This window comes from Notolabrus celidotus, chromosome 21 (assembly GCF_009762535.1).
Source record: "Notolabrus celidotus isolate fNotCel1 chromosome 21, fNotCel1.pri, whole genome shotgun sequence".
Classification (NCBI taxonomy): domain Eukaryota; kingdom Metazoa; phylum Chordata; class Actinopteri; order Labriformes; family Labridae; genus Notolabrus; species Notolabrus celidotus.
In genome coordinates, this window is record NC_048292.1 from 178,398 (window position 1) to 195,639 (window position 17,242).

General features: G+C 44.4%; 1 protein-coding gene across 6 annotated transcripts; it reads right to left on the reverse strand.

Moving 5' to 3' along the window:
• Window positions 1-5,464: 5,464 nt before the first annotated feature.
• Window positions 5,465-16,713, reverse strand: rab3ip (RAB3A interacting protein (rabin3)). Of its 6 annotated transcripts, none has more exons than XM_034673475.1 (14): window positions 16,594-16,713; window positions 11,906-12,022; window positions 11,636-11,752; window positions 11,364-11,530; window positions 10,963-11,134; window positions 10,488-10,583; window positions 9,982-10,059; window positions 9,066-9,272; window positions 8,850-8,978; window positions 8,617-8,729; window positions 8,486-8,509; window positions 8,052-8,151; window positions 7,872-7,941; window positions 5,465-7,408 (listed from the first exon to the last, which is right to left on the reverse strand). In XM_034673475.1, exons 3-14 carry the CDS (start codon window positions 11,723-11,725, stop codon window positions 7,326-7,328), a joined length of 1,329 nt encoding a protein of 442 aa, XP_034529366.1. In that variant the 5' UTR covers window positions 11,726-11,752; window positions 11,906-12,022; window positions 16,594-16,713; the 3' UTR covers window positions 5,465-7,325. The 6 variants fall into 6 exon arrangements, with proteins under 6 accessions (XP_034529366.1, XP_034529367.1, XP_034529365.1 ...); XM_034673476.1 differs by having other exon boundaries at window positions 11,906-12,017; window positions 16,589-16,713; XM_034673474.1 differs by having other exon boundaries at window positions 16,589-16,713.
• Window positions 16,714-17,242: the final 529 nt, after the last annotated feature.

Here is a 17,242-nt window from a genome sequence, read left to right on the forward strand (position 1 = left end):
CTAACCCTAATCACAACGCTAACCCTAACCCTAACCCTAATCTCAACCCTAACCCTAACCCTAACCCTAATCTCAACCCTAACCCTAATCACAACCCTAACCCTAATCACAACCCTAACCCTAATCACAACCCTAACCCTAATCACAACCCTAATCACAACCCTAACCCTAACCCTAACCCTAATCTCAACCCTAACCCTAATCACAACCCTAACACTAATCACAACCCTAACCCTAATCACAACCCAAACCCTAACCCTAACCCTAATCACAACCCTAACCCTAATCACAACCCTAACCCTAACCCTAATCTCAACCCTAACCCTAATCACAACCCTAACCCTAACCCTAATCTCAACCCTAACCCTAATCACAACCCTAACCCTAATCACAACCCTAACCCTAACCCTAACCCTAATCACAACCCTAACCCTAATCACAACCCTAACCCTAATCTCAACCCTAACCCTAACCCTAACCCTAATCTAAACCCTAACCCTAATCACAACCCTAACCCTAATCACAACCCTAACCCTAACCCTAATCTCAACCCTAACCCTAATCTCAACCCTAACCCTAACCCTAATCTCAACCCTAACCCTAACCCTAACCCAACCCTAACCCTAACCCTAATCACAACCCTAACACTAATCACAACCCTAACCCTAACCCTGACCCTAACCCTAATCTCAACCCTAACCCTAACCCTAATCTCAACCCTAACCCCAACCCTAACCCTAATCACAACCCTAACCCTAACCCTAACCCTAATCTCAACCCTAACCCTAACCCTAACCCTAACCCTAATCACAACCCTAACCCTAACCCTAATCTCAACCCTAACCCTAACCCTAATCTCAACCCTAACCCTAATCACAACCCTAACCCTAACCCTAACCCTAATCACAACCCTAACCCTAACCCTAACCCTAATCTCAACCCTAACCCTAACCCTAACCCTAACCCCAACCCTAACCCTAACCCTAACCCCAACCCTAACCCTAACCCTAATCACAACCCTAACCTTAGGGTTAGTTTACCCCAGTCCTCAGCAGTCCAGTCCCTGTACCTTCTGCAGAATATCAGTCTGTCCCTGATGTTTTTACTGGAGAGAAGTGGCTTCTTTGCTGCCCTCCTTGACACCAGGCCTTCCTCCAAAAGTCTTCGCCTCACTGTGCGTGCAGATGAACTCACACCTGCCTGCTGCCATTCCTGAGCAAGCTCTGGTGGCCCGATCCCGCAGCTGTTAGGGTTAGGGTTGTGATTAGGGTTAGGGTTGTGATTAGGGTTAGGGTTAGGGTTAGGGTTAGGGTTAGGGTTGTGATTAGGGTTAGGGTTAGGGTTGAGATTAGGGTTAGGGTTAGGGTTGTGATTAGGGTTAGGGTTAGGGTTGTGATTAGGGTTAGGGTTGTGATTAGGGTTAGGGTTGTGATTAGGGTTAGGGTTAGGGTTAGGGTTAGGGTTAGGGTTGTGATTAGGGTTAGGGTTAGGGTTGTGATTAGGGTTAGGGTTGTGATTAGGGTTAGGGTTAGGGTTAGGGTTAGGGTTAGGGTTGTGATTAGGGTTAGGGTTAGGGTTGAGATTAGGGTTAGGGTTGTGATTAGGGTTAGGGTTGTGATTAGGGTTAGGGTTGAGATTAGGGTTAGGGTTAGGGTTGAGATTAGGGTTAGGGTTGTGATTAGGGTTAGGGTTGTGATTAGGGTTAGGGTTGTGATTAGGGTTAGGGTTGAGATTAGGGTTAGGGTTAGGGTTAGGGTTGAGATTAGGGTTAGGGTTAGGGTTGTGATTAGGGTTAGGGTTAGGGTTGTGATTAGGGTTGTGATTAGGGTTAGGGTTAGGGTTGTGATTAGGGTTAGGGTTAGGGTTGTGATTAGGGTTAGGGTTAGGGTTGTGATTAGGGTTAGGGTTGTGATTAGGGTTAGGGTTGTGATTAGGGTTAGGGTTAGGGTTGTGATTAGGGTTAGGGTTGTGATTAGGGTTAGGGTTGAGATTAGGGTTAGGGTTAGGGTTAGGGTTGTGATTAGGGTTAGGGTTGAGATTAGGGTTAGGGTTAGGGTTAGGGTTAGGGTTGAGATTAGGGTTAGGGTTGTGATTAGGGTTAGGGTTGTGATTAGGGTTAGGGTTAGGGTTAGGGTTAGGGTTGAGATTAGGGTTAGGGTTGTGATTAGGGTTAGGGTTGTGATTAGGGTTAGGGTTGAGATTAGGGTTAGGGTTAGGGTTAGGGTTGAGATTAGGGTTAGGGTTAGGGTTAGGGTTGAGATTAGGGTTAGGGTTAGGGTTAGGGTTGAGATTAGGGTTAGGGTTGAGATTAGGGTTAGGGTTATGGTTAGGGTTAGGGTTAGGGTTGAGATTAGGGTTAGGGTTGAGATTAGGGTTAGGGTTAGGGTTAGGGTTAGCGTTGTGATTAGGGTTAGGGTTGAGATTAGGGTTAGGGTTAGGGTTAGGGTTGTGATTAGGGTTAGGGTTGTGATTAGGGTTAGGGTTAGGGTTAGGGTTGAGATTAGGGTTAGGGTTGAGATTAGGGTTAGGGTTAGGGTTAGAGTTGTGATTAGGGTTAGGGTTAGGGTTAGGGTTAGCGTTGTGATTAGGGTTAGGGTTGAGATTAGGGTTAGGGTTAGGGTTAGGGTTGTGATTAGGGTTAGGGTTGAGATTAGGGTTAGGGTTAGGGTTAGGGTTGAGATTAGGGTTAGGGTTAGGGTTAGGGTTAGGGTTGAGATTAGGGTTAGGGTTAGGGTTAGGGTTGAGATTAGGGTTAGGGTTAGGGTTAGGGTTGAGATTAGGGTTAGGGTTAGGGTTAGGGTTAGGGTTGAGATTAGGGTTAGGGTTAGGGTTAGGGTTAGGGTTAGCGTTGTGATTAGGGTTAGGGTTGAGATTAGGGTTAGGGTTAGGGTTAGGGTTGAGATTAGGGTTAGGGTTAGGGTTAGGGTTGAGATTAGGGTTAGGGTTGAGATTAGGGTTAGGGTTAGGGTTAGGGTTGAGATTAGGGTTAGGGTTGAGATTAGGGTTAGGGTTAGGGTTAGGGTTGAGATTAGGGTTAGGGTTAGGGTTAGGGTTGAGATTAGGGTTAGGGTTGAGATTAGGGTTAGGGTTAGGGTTAGGGTTGAGATTAGGGTTAGGGTTGAGATTAGGGTTAGGGTTAGGATTAGGGTTGAGATTAGGGTTAGGGTTGAGATTAGGGTTAGGGTTGAGATTAGGGTTGAGATTAGGGTTAGGGTTGAGATTAGGGTTAGGGTTGAGATTAGGGTTAGGGTTGAGATTAGGGTTAGGGTTAGGGTTAGGGTTGTGATTAGGGTTAGGGTTAGGGTTAGGGTTGAGATTAGGGTTAGGGTTAGGGTTAGGGTTGAGATTAGGGTTAGGGTTAGGGTTAGGGTTAGGGTTGTGATTAGGGTTAGGGTTAGGGTTGTGATTAGGGTTAGGGTTAGGGTTGTGATTAGGGTTAGGGTTAGGGTTGTGATTAGGGTTAGGGTTGTGATTAGGGTTAGGGTTAGGGTTAGGGTTGTGATTAGGGTTAGGGTTGTGATTAGGGTTAGGGTTAGGGTTGTGATTAGGGTTAGGGTTGTGATTAGGGTTAGGGTTAGGGTTGTGATTAGGGTTAGGGTTGTGATAAGGGTTAGGGTTAGGGTTGTGATTAGGGTTAGGGTTAGGGTTGTGATTAGGGTTAGGGTTGTGATTAGGGTTAGGGTTAGGGTTAGGGTTGTGATTAGGGTTAGGGTTGTGATTAGGGTTAGGGTTAGGGTTGTGATTAGGGTTAGGGTTGTGATTAGGGTTAGGGTTGTGATTAGGGTTAGGGTTGTGATTAGGGTTAGGGTTAGGGTTGTGATTAGGGTTAGGTTTAGGGTTAGGGTTAGGGTTAGGGTTGTGATTAGGGTTAGGGTTGTGATTAGGGTTAGGGTTAGGGTTGTGATTAGGGTTAGGGTTGTGATTAGGGTTAGGGTTAGGGTTGTGATTAGGGTTAGGGTTGTGATTAGGGTTAGGGTTAGGGTTAGGGTTGTGATTAGGGTTAGGGTTAGGGTTAGGGTTGTGATTAGGGTTAGGTTTAGGGTTGTGATTAGGGTTAGGGTTGTGATTAAGGTTAGGGTTGTGATAACCCTAACCCTAATCACAACCCTAACCCTAACAGCTGCGGGATCGGGCCACCACCAGTGCAGAGCTTGCTCAGGAAAGGCAGCAGGCAGGAGTGAGTGCATCTGCACGCACAGTGAGGCGAAGACTTTTGGAGGAAGGCCTGGTGTCATTTTCTCTGATAAATCCCCTTTCCTATTGTTTGGGGCATCTGGAGGGAGGCCCTAAATGGATTGGCACCATCCTACTTGGCTGATCTTCTCCATGCTCACAACCCAACCCGAGCACTGAGTTCAACAAACCAGCTGCTCCTGGATGTGCCTAAAAGTCGCCTTAAAACCCGGGGAGACCGAGCCTTTGCAGCAGCGGCCCCCAAGCTCTGGAATGACTTGCCACTCCAATTAAGATCGGCCCCAACTGTTGAATGTTTTAAATCTTTGTTGAAGACCCATCTCTTCTCTTTGGCCTTCTACTCGTGAAGAGGACATTAATATCCTGTTATGTTGTGTTGTTTATTGTTGTCTTCATGTAATTTTTACCTTGTAAAGCACTTTGGCCAACACTGGTTGTTTTAAATGTGCTGTGGAAATAAAGTTGACTTGACTTGTTTGGAGAAGACGAGGTGAGCGCTACCATCAGTCCTGTCTCTTGCCAACAGTGAAGCATCCTGAGACCATTCATGTGTGGGGTTGCTTTTCGGTCAAGGGAGTGGGCTCTCTCACAACCTTGCCTAAAAACACAGCCATGAATAAAGAATGGTACCAGAACGTCCTCCGAGAGCAACTTCTCCCAACCATCCAAGGGCAGTTTGGTGATGAAGAATGCCTTTTCCAGCATGATGGAGCACCTTGCCATAAAGCAAAAGTCAGAACAAAATGGCTCGGGGAACAAAACATTAAGATTTTGGGCCCTTGGCCAGGAAACTCCCCAGATCTTAATCCCATTGAGAACTTGTGGTCAATCCTCAAGAGGCGGGTGGACAATCAAAAACCCACAAATTCTGACAAACTCCAAGCATTGATTATGCAAGAATGGACTGCCATCAGTCAGGATTTGGTCCAGAAGTTGATTGACAGCATGCCAGGGATAATTGCAGAGGTCTTGAAAAAGAAGGGTCAACACTGCAAATATTGACTTATTGCATGAATTCTGTGTAATTCTCAATAAAAGCTTTTGATACTTATGAAATGCTTCTAATTGTATTTCATTATACCATAGAAACATCTGACAATAACACCTAAAAACCCTGAAGCAGCAGACTTTGTGAAAATCTAATATTTGTGTCATTCTCAAAACTTTTGGCCATGACATACATACATACATGCATACATACATACATGAAAACATACATATATTCTTAATGTGATGGATGATTTGGTGAACAGACTCCACAGAGGCAGACTCAGAGGTATTCCTGTTTTTATTTCAGAGTGTCTGAGAAAAGGCACTAAACCAAACCGGGAGAGTGACATTGACTTTGAATGGGAGAGAGAGAGAGAGAGAGAGAGAGAGAGAGATTCAGAGGAGCAGAATCAGGTTTAAATTAACATATACAAAGTCTACACAACACCAGGCGCACACACACACACACACACACACACACTTAACATTCACACACACAGCTCACCATCTACACATCCTCTTTGATTAAATACAACAAGCAGGAGAAAACATTTGGAGCTGGTAAAGGACAATTCCCCATAATTTCTTTGCAAATAAAAAAAGCCAGAGTATCACGAAGTGTTCGACAGCAGAAATGTAAATGTAGTGTTCCTTTTGGAAGCTTATGAACATCTGGAATCACCTGACAACAAAACAGAATACAAACTGTGAAGGAAAGTGCACAAACAAACAAGCTTTTTAATCCTGTGATGACGTTTGTGAGCCCCGTTCAGACGGCGTTAGCCTCTGAGGAAACTAGCTTAACTCGTAAATTTTACCGCACAATCATGGGAGAAAATAACCCAGAGGTTGCCTGAGAGGTTTCATATTTAAAGTTGATTAAAGACGTGATATTTGTCTGTACAGCCTTAAATGAAACACTAAATTACTGTACTTTTAGGAGGAGTAGATCCTGTCTGAACGGGGCTTCAGGGGAAATACTCATGATCATCTGATTATCTTTGCATCTAAACTTCCCCAGACTGACTTCATCGTTTCCTACAAACTAAAATTAAATATGAGCTTATAAACATTTGAAGTAAACAGTAATTGATTGTTTGGTCTTCATTTTTGCCTGGTGGGCGTGTCTAATAACTAAAAACAGAGATACAGCACAGCTTCCATAACGAGTACACCATGATGACTTTTTACTGAAGGGTTTTAGCAGCAAGGTCACAGATCCCTGTGAAGTGAGTCACTGTGAGTCAGTTAAAGAGCCACTGTTGGGACAAAGAGAGGATTTAAAGTTTTTAAGAACAAAATTAATACTATGAAATATCAGGAGGGGAAACCCGATCTGTAGACCGTCCTATTTTATGTTTGAGAAAAAACGGATGTGTTCTGAGGTTGAGTCAAGGCGCTATGAGAAACCACTTCATTAAATACTTTTGATAAATTTGAGAAGAAATCACATCAAATTCAATTTCTTGTATTTGCAACTTCCTTGTAAAACTACAAATTCACTTTAAAATGTTACATTTTTGTATAAATGTTGTTTTTTTGTCACTTTTTGTCTTTTTTACGACACGAGACAGAAATGGATTTCCAGTATATGTTCCTGTAAAGCCTTCATAGTGTTCTGTTCCCTAACAGTGGCCCTTAAATCCACCGTCTGTCTGAGAGTTGATCTACCTAACGTTAAATAATCAGAGTTTGGGTGCAGAAAAAGCAAAAAGGTCAAAGCTCCTCAGGTCGGTTTAAATGCCAACATATTTTAAAATCTCCTTCATTTATCGCCCCGCCTGCCTTCATTCATCGGAGTGTTTTAAGTCTTCAGGAAAGTAAATCTCATACTTTGGATTCAAACTCTCAAACCGTCCAGATCTCCTGATCAGTAACGACACAGACGTCACTGCTCTTCAGTCCTTTATGATGATTGAAAACAACCACAGGTTCTCTCACACTCACAAAAACACACTCACACAGAGGAGGAGGAGGAGGAGGGAGGGAGGGGAGAGGGAGCAGAACCAGGAGGAGGACGAGGAGGAGGGATGGAGGGAGGGGAGAGGAGGAGGAGGGGGAGCAGAACCAGGAGGAAGAGGAGGGTGGAGCTTTAGGACAGAGCCTGCTGCGTTCAGAGGGAGGGGCTGTCCGTCAGTCGGTCACAGCTGGTCTTTGTAGAAGCCGAGCTTGGCGACGGACATTTCTCTGCGGAGCGTCATGACCTCCCAGAACATCTGCTCAGCTGGAATCAGAGCGGAGAGGAACACCACGGGTTACAGAGGATCCCACAGTTATCAGGTCGTTTAATTCAGAGTCATATCACGACACTACTTCAGGACTAGTTTGAATAACTCGACTGGAGAGTTTGTATTTTATACTCCATCAAATCTTGAATCCACTAACACTCAGAGAAATCTAGCAGGTTTTTTTCTTCACTTTCATTTACCTTAAAATATCCAGAAGCTGAATGCAGAGGTTCATTTTTATATTTGATTTCAAATTTAAAAAATATATAAAATACAAGAAGATATTAAAGGACACCAAAAAGGTTAGACGCTCAAAGGTTTCCATTAATCCACTGATCTCCTGTTTCTTTGAATGCTCATTATTTTTCTGTCTTTCATGGATTAAAATAAAAATGTTTAAAGCTCCTCATCTCTGGTTTCCTGTTATAAAGGTTAAAGGTGTGCTTGAGTGCGTCTCACCATCCTGCTGTTTGACCAGCCCTTGGTGGATGTAGCGTATGTAGGTGAAGAAGTTACACACTGCTGTGATCTGAGGAGAAGACACAGAAACAAACACAGTCAGGGTGATATCAGACATTTATAATGTGTGTGTGTGTGTGTGTGTGTGCGTGTGTGTGTGTGTGTGTGTGTGATACTCACTCTGTATCTGCAGTAAGGAGACACGTAGTAATAGTTGGACGAATCTCCAAACTTGATTCTGTGCTTACAGGTTTTGGTCTGACCACTCAGGGCACATTTTCTATCAGAGACACAGACAGAGAGGCGTTAACGGGCTTTCTGTTCGGCTGCAACATCAAGAGAAATATGAACAGAACACTGACTAAAGAGGACTAGAACTAGGGTTTAAGAGGGCAGGAAACAAGGGGAGGAGAGAGGGAGGACTGTTAGGCATCTATCAGGGGTGATCTCAGCAGGATCAGAGTTACACACCTGCACAGCGGGGAGGATTCATGATGGGGGGTTAGGGGTTAAAGCAAGGCGTTAGAGAAGGTCAGAGGAGGAGGGGAGATTAAAAGATGCTGATGAAAGCGAAAGAGAGAGAGAAAGAGAGAGAGAGAGAGAGTCAGACTTACGTGATGAGCTCAGCCCTTCGCCCACTAAAGCAGGAAAGTGAGGGAAGATAGAGAGATGATGATGAAAGAGTGAAAGCTGTGATGAAGAGGAGAAAGAGTGTGTGAGCATGTGTGTGTGTGTGTGTTCTCACTTTGGTCCTCCACACTCCACCGCCGAAGCTTTGACCACGGGCAGCGGCTGGAAACCGACCGGCTCCACACTCAGCGTGTTCTGCTCCACCGCTTCCAAGATGGCCGACCCGAGCTGAGGAACGAGAGAGGAGGAGGAGGAGGAGGAGGAGGAGGAGGAAGAGGTGTTTCTAAAAGTCTGGCCTGATCACTGAGCTGTAGATACAATGATTAACGAGCCCGGTGCAGGTCATACCTCGCTCTTGCTGAAGGTGAGGCAGGGGTAAATGTCCTCACGGTAGATTCTCTGCAGGAAGCTGCAGTCTCGCTCCAGCGTTGGCTCCTCCTTCCACGCCTTGAACTCAGTGAACAGCTGACTGTCCACCTGCACGTCCAGAAACACGGTCAGGGTCATATGAGAAGTGTTATCATTGTTACTGTGTATTTTAAATAAAGTTCTGCAGGCTCCTACCTCTCTGCACTCTCGTACGATGGGCTGCGTGGCCGACGGGTCGGGCTGCGTCCCCAGGATAGCCGAGGAGGTGCTCTTGTTCCTGCTGTGACCCTTCCTGAAGGGGGTCTTCACTCCTCCTCCTGAGGGGAGTTCACCTATGGGGGACGTGGGGGAGGAGAGCACGAGCGTTTTCAAAGCCTGGACCTCGGCCTGGAGGACGTCGATCTGGAGGGAAGGAGGATGAAGATAAAATCAGAATATATATTTTTAAATTTAATTTGAATTCTTTAAAAATTACATTTACATTCATATATAAATATATATGAATATTGAGGTGCAGGCTGGGCCTGGTGGTTGAGTTGCACGGCCATGTAGCGCGCAACTTAATGGGTTCGAGTCCCTCATGTCATGCCCCCGCTCTCTCCCAGTTTCCTACACGATCATTAAACTGGATCTATTAGCAGTTAGCCACATTAGCTTCTAGCAGATCCTAGAAACAGGTTCTGAAGTGTTTCAGCTTTCTAAGCAGATTTAAGGAGGTTCCTTTAATGCCATCAGTTAGTAACAGTGCTGAATCTAAAATGTGTCGTTCGTCTGACTGACTCCTGACAGCAGGGGGAGTGTGACTGTTGACTCAAATGCACCTGATGTGGTCTGTGTGTCTGCATGTCTCAGCTCTCTGCAGGTTCATCCTGTTAAAATGAAGCTTAATACTTCCATCAGCTGCACATGAGAAGCAATGACAACACAAGTCAGTCGCCCTCAGTGCCTTCATCCCTCTCTGTCCTAAAGTCAGAGCAGCAGCAGTCCTCGTACAGAGTCCTGCTCTCTCTGAGTGTTTTGACTGGGTGGGTTGAAGCGGAGGATAAAACGGAGTGTGAACCGTGACGGAGCATGAGGTCTGTGTCAGTGCGTCAGTGTGTGGTGTTGTCACCTTGCCAAGGGCTTCTTTCAGCTGCTTCTCAGCATTCGCCTGTTTCACGTTCGCTTCTCTGACCATCTTGTGGGCTTCCTGGAAAACACACACACACACACACACACACACACACACACACACACACACACACACACACACACACACACACACACACACACACACACACACACACACACACTGACTTTTAAGTACATTTTCTCCACTGATGTTATCTGTGTTTGGATTTGGTTTTCATTCTGGTAGTGGAGCAATCAAAGGGACAGTGTGCACATGTTAGGAGGTTTATACAAGTAGAGGATGAAGACACACAGAGTTAGAGCACCTCACGCAGGATGAAGAACAAACACAGAGGAGGAAGAAGAAGAGGAGAAGAACATCATCTGTCTGTCTGTCTGTCTGTCTGTCTGTCTGTCTGTCTGTCTGTCTGTCTGTGACCTCAGGAGGAAGAGAAATAGGAGCAGAGGAGGCGGATGGAGACACACTGAGGGGGGAGACGGACCGACCTGGAAGAGGCTGGCTGTGAGCTCCTCCAGCTCCTGGCCGAGCTGATCTCTGACTTTAGACAACCTCTCACACTCCTCATCCTTCAACAGCAGATCCTTACACACACACACACATATAAACACACACACACACACAAACAAACACAGAAAACAACACAACAGAAAAAAAAAATGGCGGATGAACTCATGGAAGTTAAATCATAGCATGACAACAAAAACAAACTTAAATTTATTTCTGATTTTGAACAATAACTTCAATCTTTCAAAAGAAAAAAATGAAAAATAATAAAATAATAATAATAAATAATATTTAAAATAAAGTGTGATGAGATGTAGTGAAGTCTTACACACCAACACACTCAAACTCTGACGCTACAGTCCTTCAGTTAAAGACCAGACACCCTGCACCTGTGTGTGTGTGTGTGTGTGTGTGTGTGTGTGTGTGTGTGTGTGTGTGTGTGTGTGTGTGTCCTACCCTCTGCGCCTTGGCGAGCTCCTCCTTCAGCCTCTCGTATCCTTTCTCTCTGACCTCCATCACTGACGGGCTGCGTAGCCGCGACAGGCTGTCGCTCAGCGCGCTGCATTCCTCCCCGTCGTCTACGGGCAGGAAGCTCCCGTCCACTGACTCCGCCTCCTGACCCGGGACGCTGAGAGAGGTAACCATAGAAACAAACGGCTCAGGTGTGGATGTGGCGCTCGATTCCTTTATTGGTTAATTTACTTTCTTGTCTAGAAAATTCCACAGACTTCTAAAAAACAACATTAAAGCTCCAGTCAGGAACTTTTGGTATGTGTTGATTTTGGCGCCCCCTGTGGACAAAGTGGTGAAACACAGCTCTCTGCATGATATCATAGTGTGTGTGTGGCGTTCTCTACCTTCCATTGTGGCTGTGCCGAGGCGTTGAGTACACCGGCTGTGTGGGGAGCTGGTCCGCCCGTAGTGAAGTGGGGAGACCAGAAGGGGGCGCTCCGAGAGAGTGTGTGCGATACAGAGAGGTGGGAGGGGTACTGTGACGGACGGGGGGTCGCTGCTCTGCTTGGTTCTGTAGGAAACACACACAGAGAGTGTCAGGGAGAGTTTTCAATAAGATTAGAGTTCATAAACATCCAGATTGAGTCCTCAGACGGGACGGGACGTGTGGACTCACCTGGAGGTCTGGGGTCGTGGGCGAGGCCAAGTTCACCTCATGGAACCCCTCCAGAGTCTCTGCATTGGTCTGACCGCTGCTGCAGGCCATAGCAGCTGCTCTCAGACATCATACACTCTGCAGAACACACACACACACACACACACGCACACGCACACACAAAAACATAAACACACACACGAAGGGAACAGAACGGTTAATGGTTCTAGTAATGTGTTTATTGTGTGTGTGTGTGTGTGTGTGTGTGTGTGTGTGTGTGTGTGTGTGTACCATAGTGCAGCAGTGGATGAAGTGTTTGTTGGTTGGTTGAGTCACAGACGGTCAGAGAGTCGTTGTTCTGAGGAGGGAGGGTCTGCAGGGGAACCAGGACAACAGGTAAACACTGATCTGAGAGAGAGAGAGAGAGAGAGAGAGAGAGAGAGAAAGAGAGAGAGAGAAGGGGAAGGGGAGTGACAGGGGGAGATAGGGAGGAGGTGAGAGAGAAAGGGAGAGGAAGAGATGGAGAGGGAGAGAGAGAGAGAGAAGGGGAATGACAGGGGAGAGAGGGAGGAAGTGAGAGAGGGAGAGGGAGAGAGAGAGAGAGGGAGAGAGGGAGAGACATTAATACGTTCCTTCACATCAGAGCTCCTCAGTCGAGTGTTTCTGATGTTTGAAATACTTGATTCTGATTGGCTGAATCCCCAAAACTACAGTTCTTAACTTTAAACTACAAAAGCATCATCAGAGACGTCCTGATGGATTCAGACGATTCAGACACACTGACTCATCTCTGGATTTAACTCATTCCTCTCCTCACACCTTCATCAAGAGCTTCAATCAGAGGCAGACTGGACTCTAGGTTCTGGGTCAGACTGAGACCGCCTCCTGTTTCTGTCCAGACAAACCCTGAGCATCAAGTTTATCTTCATTCCACAGATTCTTCCTCCATCATCATCATCATCATCATCATCATCATCATTAGATTCTGGTTTTGTTTCTCTCTCCTCGTCATACCTCACTTCTTGTTTTGCTCCGTCAGCTCAGCCGGGTGTGTGTGTGTGTGTGTGTGTGTGTGTGTGAAGTGGGTGTGTTCCCCTCTGACTGAGCATATATACAAAAGCTGAATTCAGCAGCTTCCCTCCTGAAGACAAATAAAGGTGGAGTGAGTCAGGAAACTTTGCGTCACAGCTTCAGGTTATTTAAAGACGCAGCTCAGAGAACGGATCGTTTAAAACGACGAGTCAGAGTTAAAAATGTCTGCAGACGAGTTTATGAAGAGTTTAGAACAATTAACAAAGATTACAAACGTCAGCATGTTCAGAAACAACCCTGAACATGGGAGCATGTGTGAGAGGATGACTCTGAGCTTTGTTTTGGTCTTTACAGGAGGATAGACTAACGGTGCATTCAGGGACAATCTGACATCTGAGGTCTGAGACTCAGTTTGATGATTTTAAGCACTCTGCTAGAGATTTTAATCCTGAAATGCACTGCAAGAATAAATCACAGCACTGCTGATATCTTTTGTAATCAACACTTCATTTATATCTTACTCAAATATTTTTTTTTATCAAAATTTAAGGACTTCCTACATGATGGATGCAGGTGGACACACACACACACACACACACACACACACACACACACACACACACACACACACACACACACACACACACTCACAGATGGCAGCATCACACCTGTCACTCAAACCCAGGTGAAACCCGCCTCGAAGCCAACCGGCCAATCCCTCCCCTCTCCCCTCTCCCCTCTCCCCTCTCCCCTCTCCCCTCTCCCCTCTCCCCTCTCCCCTCTCCTCTCTCCCCTGTCTCCATGGAGACCGGTTCTGGAGGTCCTGGTGTAACCCGACACCCCGGGGGATGCTGGGTAATGGATACGGTTACTCCAGCTGCCCGTTAAAGGCTCACCCCGTCTGTTTACGAGGATCAAACTTGATTTCACACGATCGGAAACACTGAGAGCGAGATACTGGACGTCAGCAGAAGAAGAAGATCAGAGATATTACATCAGCAGATATCAGACTGTCATAGATAAACAGACACTTCCACTGATCTAACACTCAGTCTGAAGTTTTATGAGCTGTCAAAACTTTATTTAACTTTTCTTGTTTCAGATGCATTTTATGAATATTTTGGGATTGTAAACTTGGAGCTACTTTAGCTGTTGCTTTAGTGAAGGCATCATATTCTGCTTTAGATTTTAGGAAGCATTGTTTCACAGTTTCACTGCTAAGCTTGGTCAATAATCATATTGCATATTTTACAACATTGAAGTTGGACTGATTTTGCTTTCTTTTTTTTTTTGAAATTTTCTTTTTATTTCTTTAGTCCACTTGAAATATTTTCATCGTATAATCACTACCTTCCCTGGGAAAGGTGATCGTATATAGTCAGACTGTTTTTTGTATATTTCGTCTTTCCAAGGTTTTTTGTTCTTAAGTCATTCTATTGCAGTAACATATATATATATACTGTGGACTCTTTCAGGTTCCTGGGATCCACTATTTCCCGGGACCTGAGGTGGACCTCCCACATAGACACAATCAGAAAAAAGGCCCAGCAGAGGATGTACTTCCTGCGTCAGCTCAGGAAGTTCAACCTGCCCCAGGAGCTGCTGATCATGTTCTACACCTCCATCATCCAGTCTGTTCTGTGTACCTCCATCACTGTCTGGTTTGGCTCTGCAACCAAACTAGACAAACACAGACTGCAGCGGACTATAAGGACTGCAGAAAAAATCATCGGTGTCGACCTGCCCCCCATCCAGGACTTGTACCGGTCCCGGGCCAGGAAACGGGCAGGGAGCATTACCGCTGACCCCTCACACCCTGGACACAAATTCTTCAAACTCCTCCCCTCCGGCAGGCGCTACAGATCACTGTGCGCCAAAACAACCCGCCATAAGAACAGCTTCTTCCCCAGGCTGTCACTCTGATGAACACTAAACCATAACAGTGTCAGACCTGTCAGATAAATACTCTCTGTAAATATACATGTAGATATACAATGCAACAATTCTCCAAGCAGAATTCCATATTTCTATTTTTTGTATTATTTAACTTCTATTTTATAATGTAAAAACTACCTCTGCAACTCACCACTGCACTTTATCATATTATTTTAGCCTGTACATATTAGTCAAGCCTATTTGTTGTTTCTTTGTATTTATAGCTAAGGTTATTGTTATTATATTTTCATTTTATTTTTTATTGTAGTTCTTATTCTTATTCCTATTCTTATGCCTTGTACAAAGAGAGCACAGTTTACTAAAGTCAAATTCCTTGTGTGTTCAAGCATACCTGGCGAATAAAGCTGATTCTGATTCTGATTCTGATTCTGATAAACAAAATGACTGATTTTGCTTTCTAATTTAAAATATTTCCATCACCCTGACATTTCAGTAAATTCTTTTTTATATTTATTTATTTTTATTCTTATTGCAGAAATAATATTTTAAACCTTCCATGTGGATTGTGGAGTCGGGTGTCTGGGTTCTTCTTATTATTTTTATTTTGTGTATTTTTTAATTTATTCTATTTTATTTATTTTCTTAAATTCACATTTTTATTTTTTTCAACTTTTTATTCATTCTGTTCTTTTTTTGATTCTATTTTGATCATTTTAAATGTTTTCTTTTTTGTGTTTTTAATGTATTCTTTTTGTATTTATTATGTACAGCACTTTGTGTTACACTATCATTGTGTGAAAAAGGCTTTACAAATAAAGACTGATTGATTTCAGCTGTTTGTATTCTGCTGCAGATTGTGTTGAGTTTAGAACAGCTGTAATCAATCAGGATGATTGACTCAAACTGCCAATCAGTTGAAAAATGCTCAGATTGGCTCTTATTCAACAGCTGAGAGTTGAGATTTTTACTCTGCTCATATCCCTACATCTGAAACATCTGTGTACATATCGTGATACTGATTCCTGAATGCATCCAGCCCTGCAGAGAGAGATGAAGCATAGTCTGTATAAATGAAGCTGTTTAGAGAAACTGAAGCTTTGCAGGAAAACTGCAGAGAAAGCAACAAACACACTAAGTGAGTTTACAGACAGACAGACTCTCTGTGTTCACATGATGACCTGCTGAGTGATGCTGTCTGCAGCTAACGAGTTAAAACCAACCTCCACATGATTCACTGACCTGATGAAACACACACAGGCTGCTTTAAACCTCCAAACACGGATCCACCTGTCCACCTGTTCACCTGTTCACCTGTCTCAGGTCTCAGTGACAGCCTGCTGCTGAGGAGAGCCGCTGCTAGCTTGAATGCACTGTAGCAAAGGTGCTAACATGCTAACTGCTGCTAACAGAGGGCAGCAGGCTGATGATCCTTGAGGTGTTATCTGACCCTGCACACATGAAAGCTTCATGAAGCTTCATGTTCTTCGTGTTCTGGTGTCAGATCAGGTTTCAGGTTTCATGTTTCTGTCACATCGAGCTAACACTGAGGATGCTTCAGGTTAGCATGTAGCATCAGGTTCATTCAAAGGAGAAGATATATCATCAGATGTGTTATTATGTATGTTTCTTACTGTATTAAATTATTATTAAATCACAGAAACTCTGAGTTTGTGTCTTAAATTAGAACATGTATCCGTTATTCTGGAGGATTAATGATGATGGGGAAACCCTGCTTCCATTATCGGCCACCGCACACAGCTCAACCACAGATTGCTGTTTTCACTGATTTAACACGATAGAAGGAGATTTATCAAACATTAATAAACCTATATATCTCACAGTGTGTTTGAACACACTCAGTCAGAGTGTGTGTTCAGTGGGTTTAAAGGAAAAGGAGACATAGTGCGACAGACGGCTCAGTGTCCGATAATGGACGCATGTAGCTGAATGCTAACAGCAGCTCGCTCTCTGAGTTTTGAGTTAAATCTCTAAAAATAAAAACATTTAGAATCATTTCTCTGTTTAACATCGAGCCTGAGGACTCACCGGACCTCTGTGCGGGTCTTCCTCCCGGTACTGAACCGACACGAACCGTTAAACCGACAAACGGACTCCCCGGAGCCGTTGATGACGCAGACCGGGACTACAACTGACGGAGAGGCGTTCAGGGACAGCTCGGAAACTAGCATGTTACCTTGTTTTGATGCGTGGCAGGTTTAATAACATGAAGGATTAAATTACTGACAAACAAATTCATTACACCTCACTGTACCACACTGTGTGAAATAAAGACATGTATGAAATGTTTCCTAAAGGCCCTGTGAGGAGTTTTCACTGCTTATAAAACACAATGAAATCATCAGTGATGAGACTTTATGGCTACAAAGATAAACAAGACCATAAACAACAAGACTGAATATGTCATTGTAATTTATAATGCCTGTAAATGCTGTGAGTGATATATTTCACTATCAAGAGACAGCATGATGTCAGAAAACACGACTTACTTTTGCACAGGACAACATCAGCAAAAATACAAGAGTTACTAATTTGTCCACAGGGGGCGCCAAAATCAACACAAACAGAAAATTCCTCACAGGAGCTTTAAAGTGTTTGAGTATAATCAGGAAAATCTACAATGCAGAAAAAACACTCCTTTGACTTCTACACCTTTACATTACTCATTTTAGATATATTCCC

What these genes read in the sequence shown, in the direction of transcription:
- rab3ip (XM_034673475.1), bottom strand. Translation starts at nt 11,725, where the DNA reads ATGGCCTGCAGCAGCGGTCAGACCAATGCAGAGACTCTGGAGGGGTTC. An exon ending in AGCTCGCCAAGGCGCAGAGG is followed by an intron (nt 10,584 to 10,962) that starts GTAGGACACACA and finishes TGTGTGTGTAAG; the next exon opens with GATCTGCTGTTGAAGGATGA. An exon ending in GCTGGTCAAACAGCAGGATG is followed by an intron (nt 7,409 to 7,871) that starts GTGAGACGCACT and finishes CTCTGATTCCAG; the next exon opens with CTGAGCAGATGTTCTGGGAG.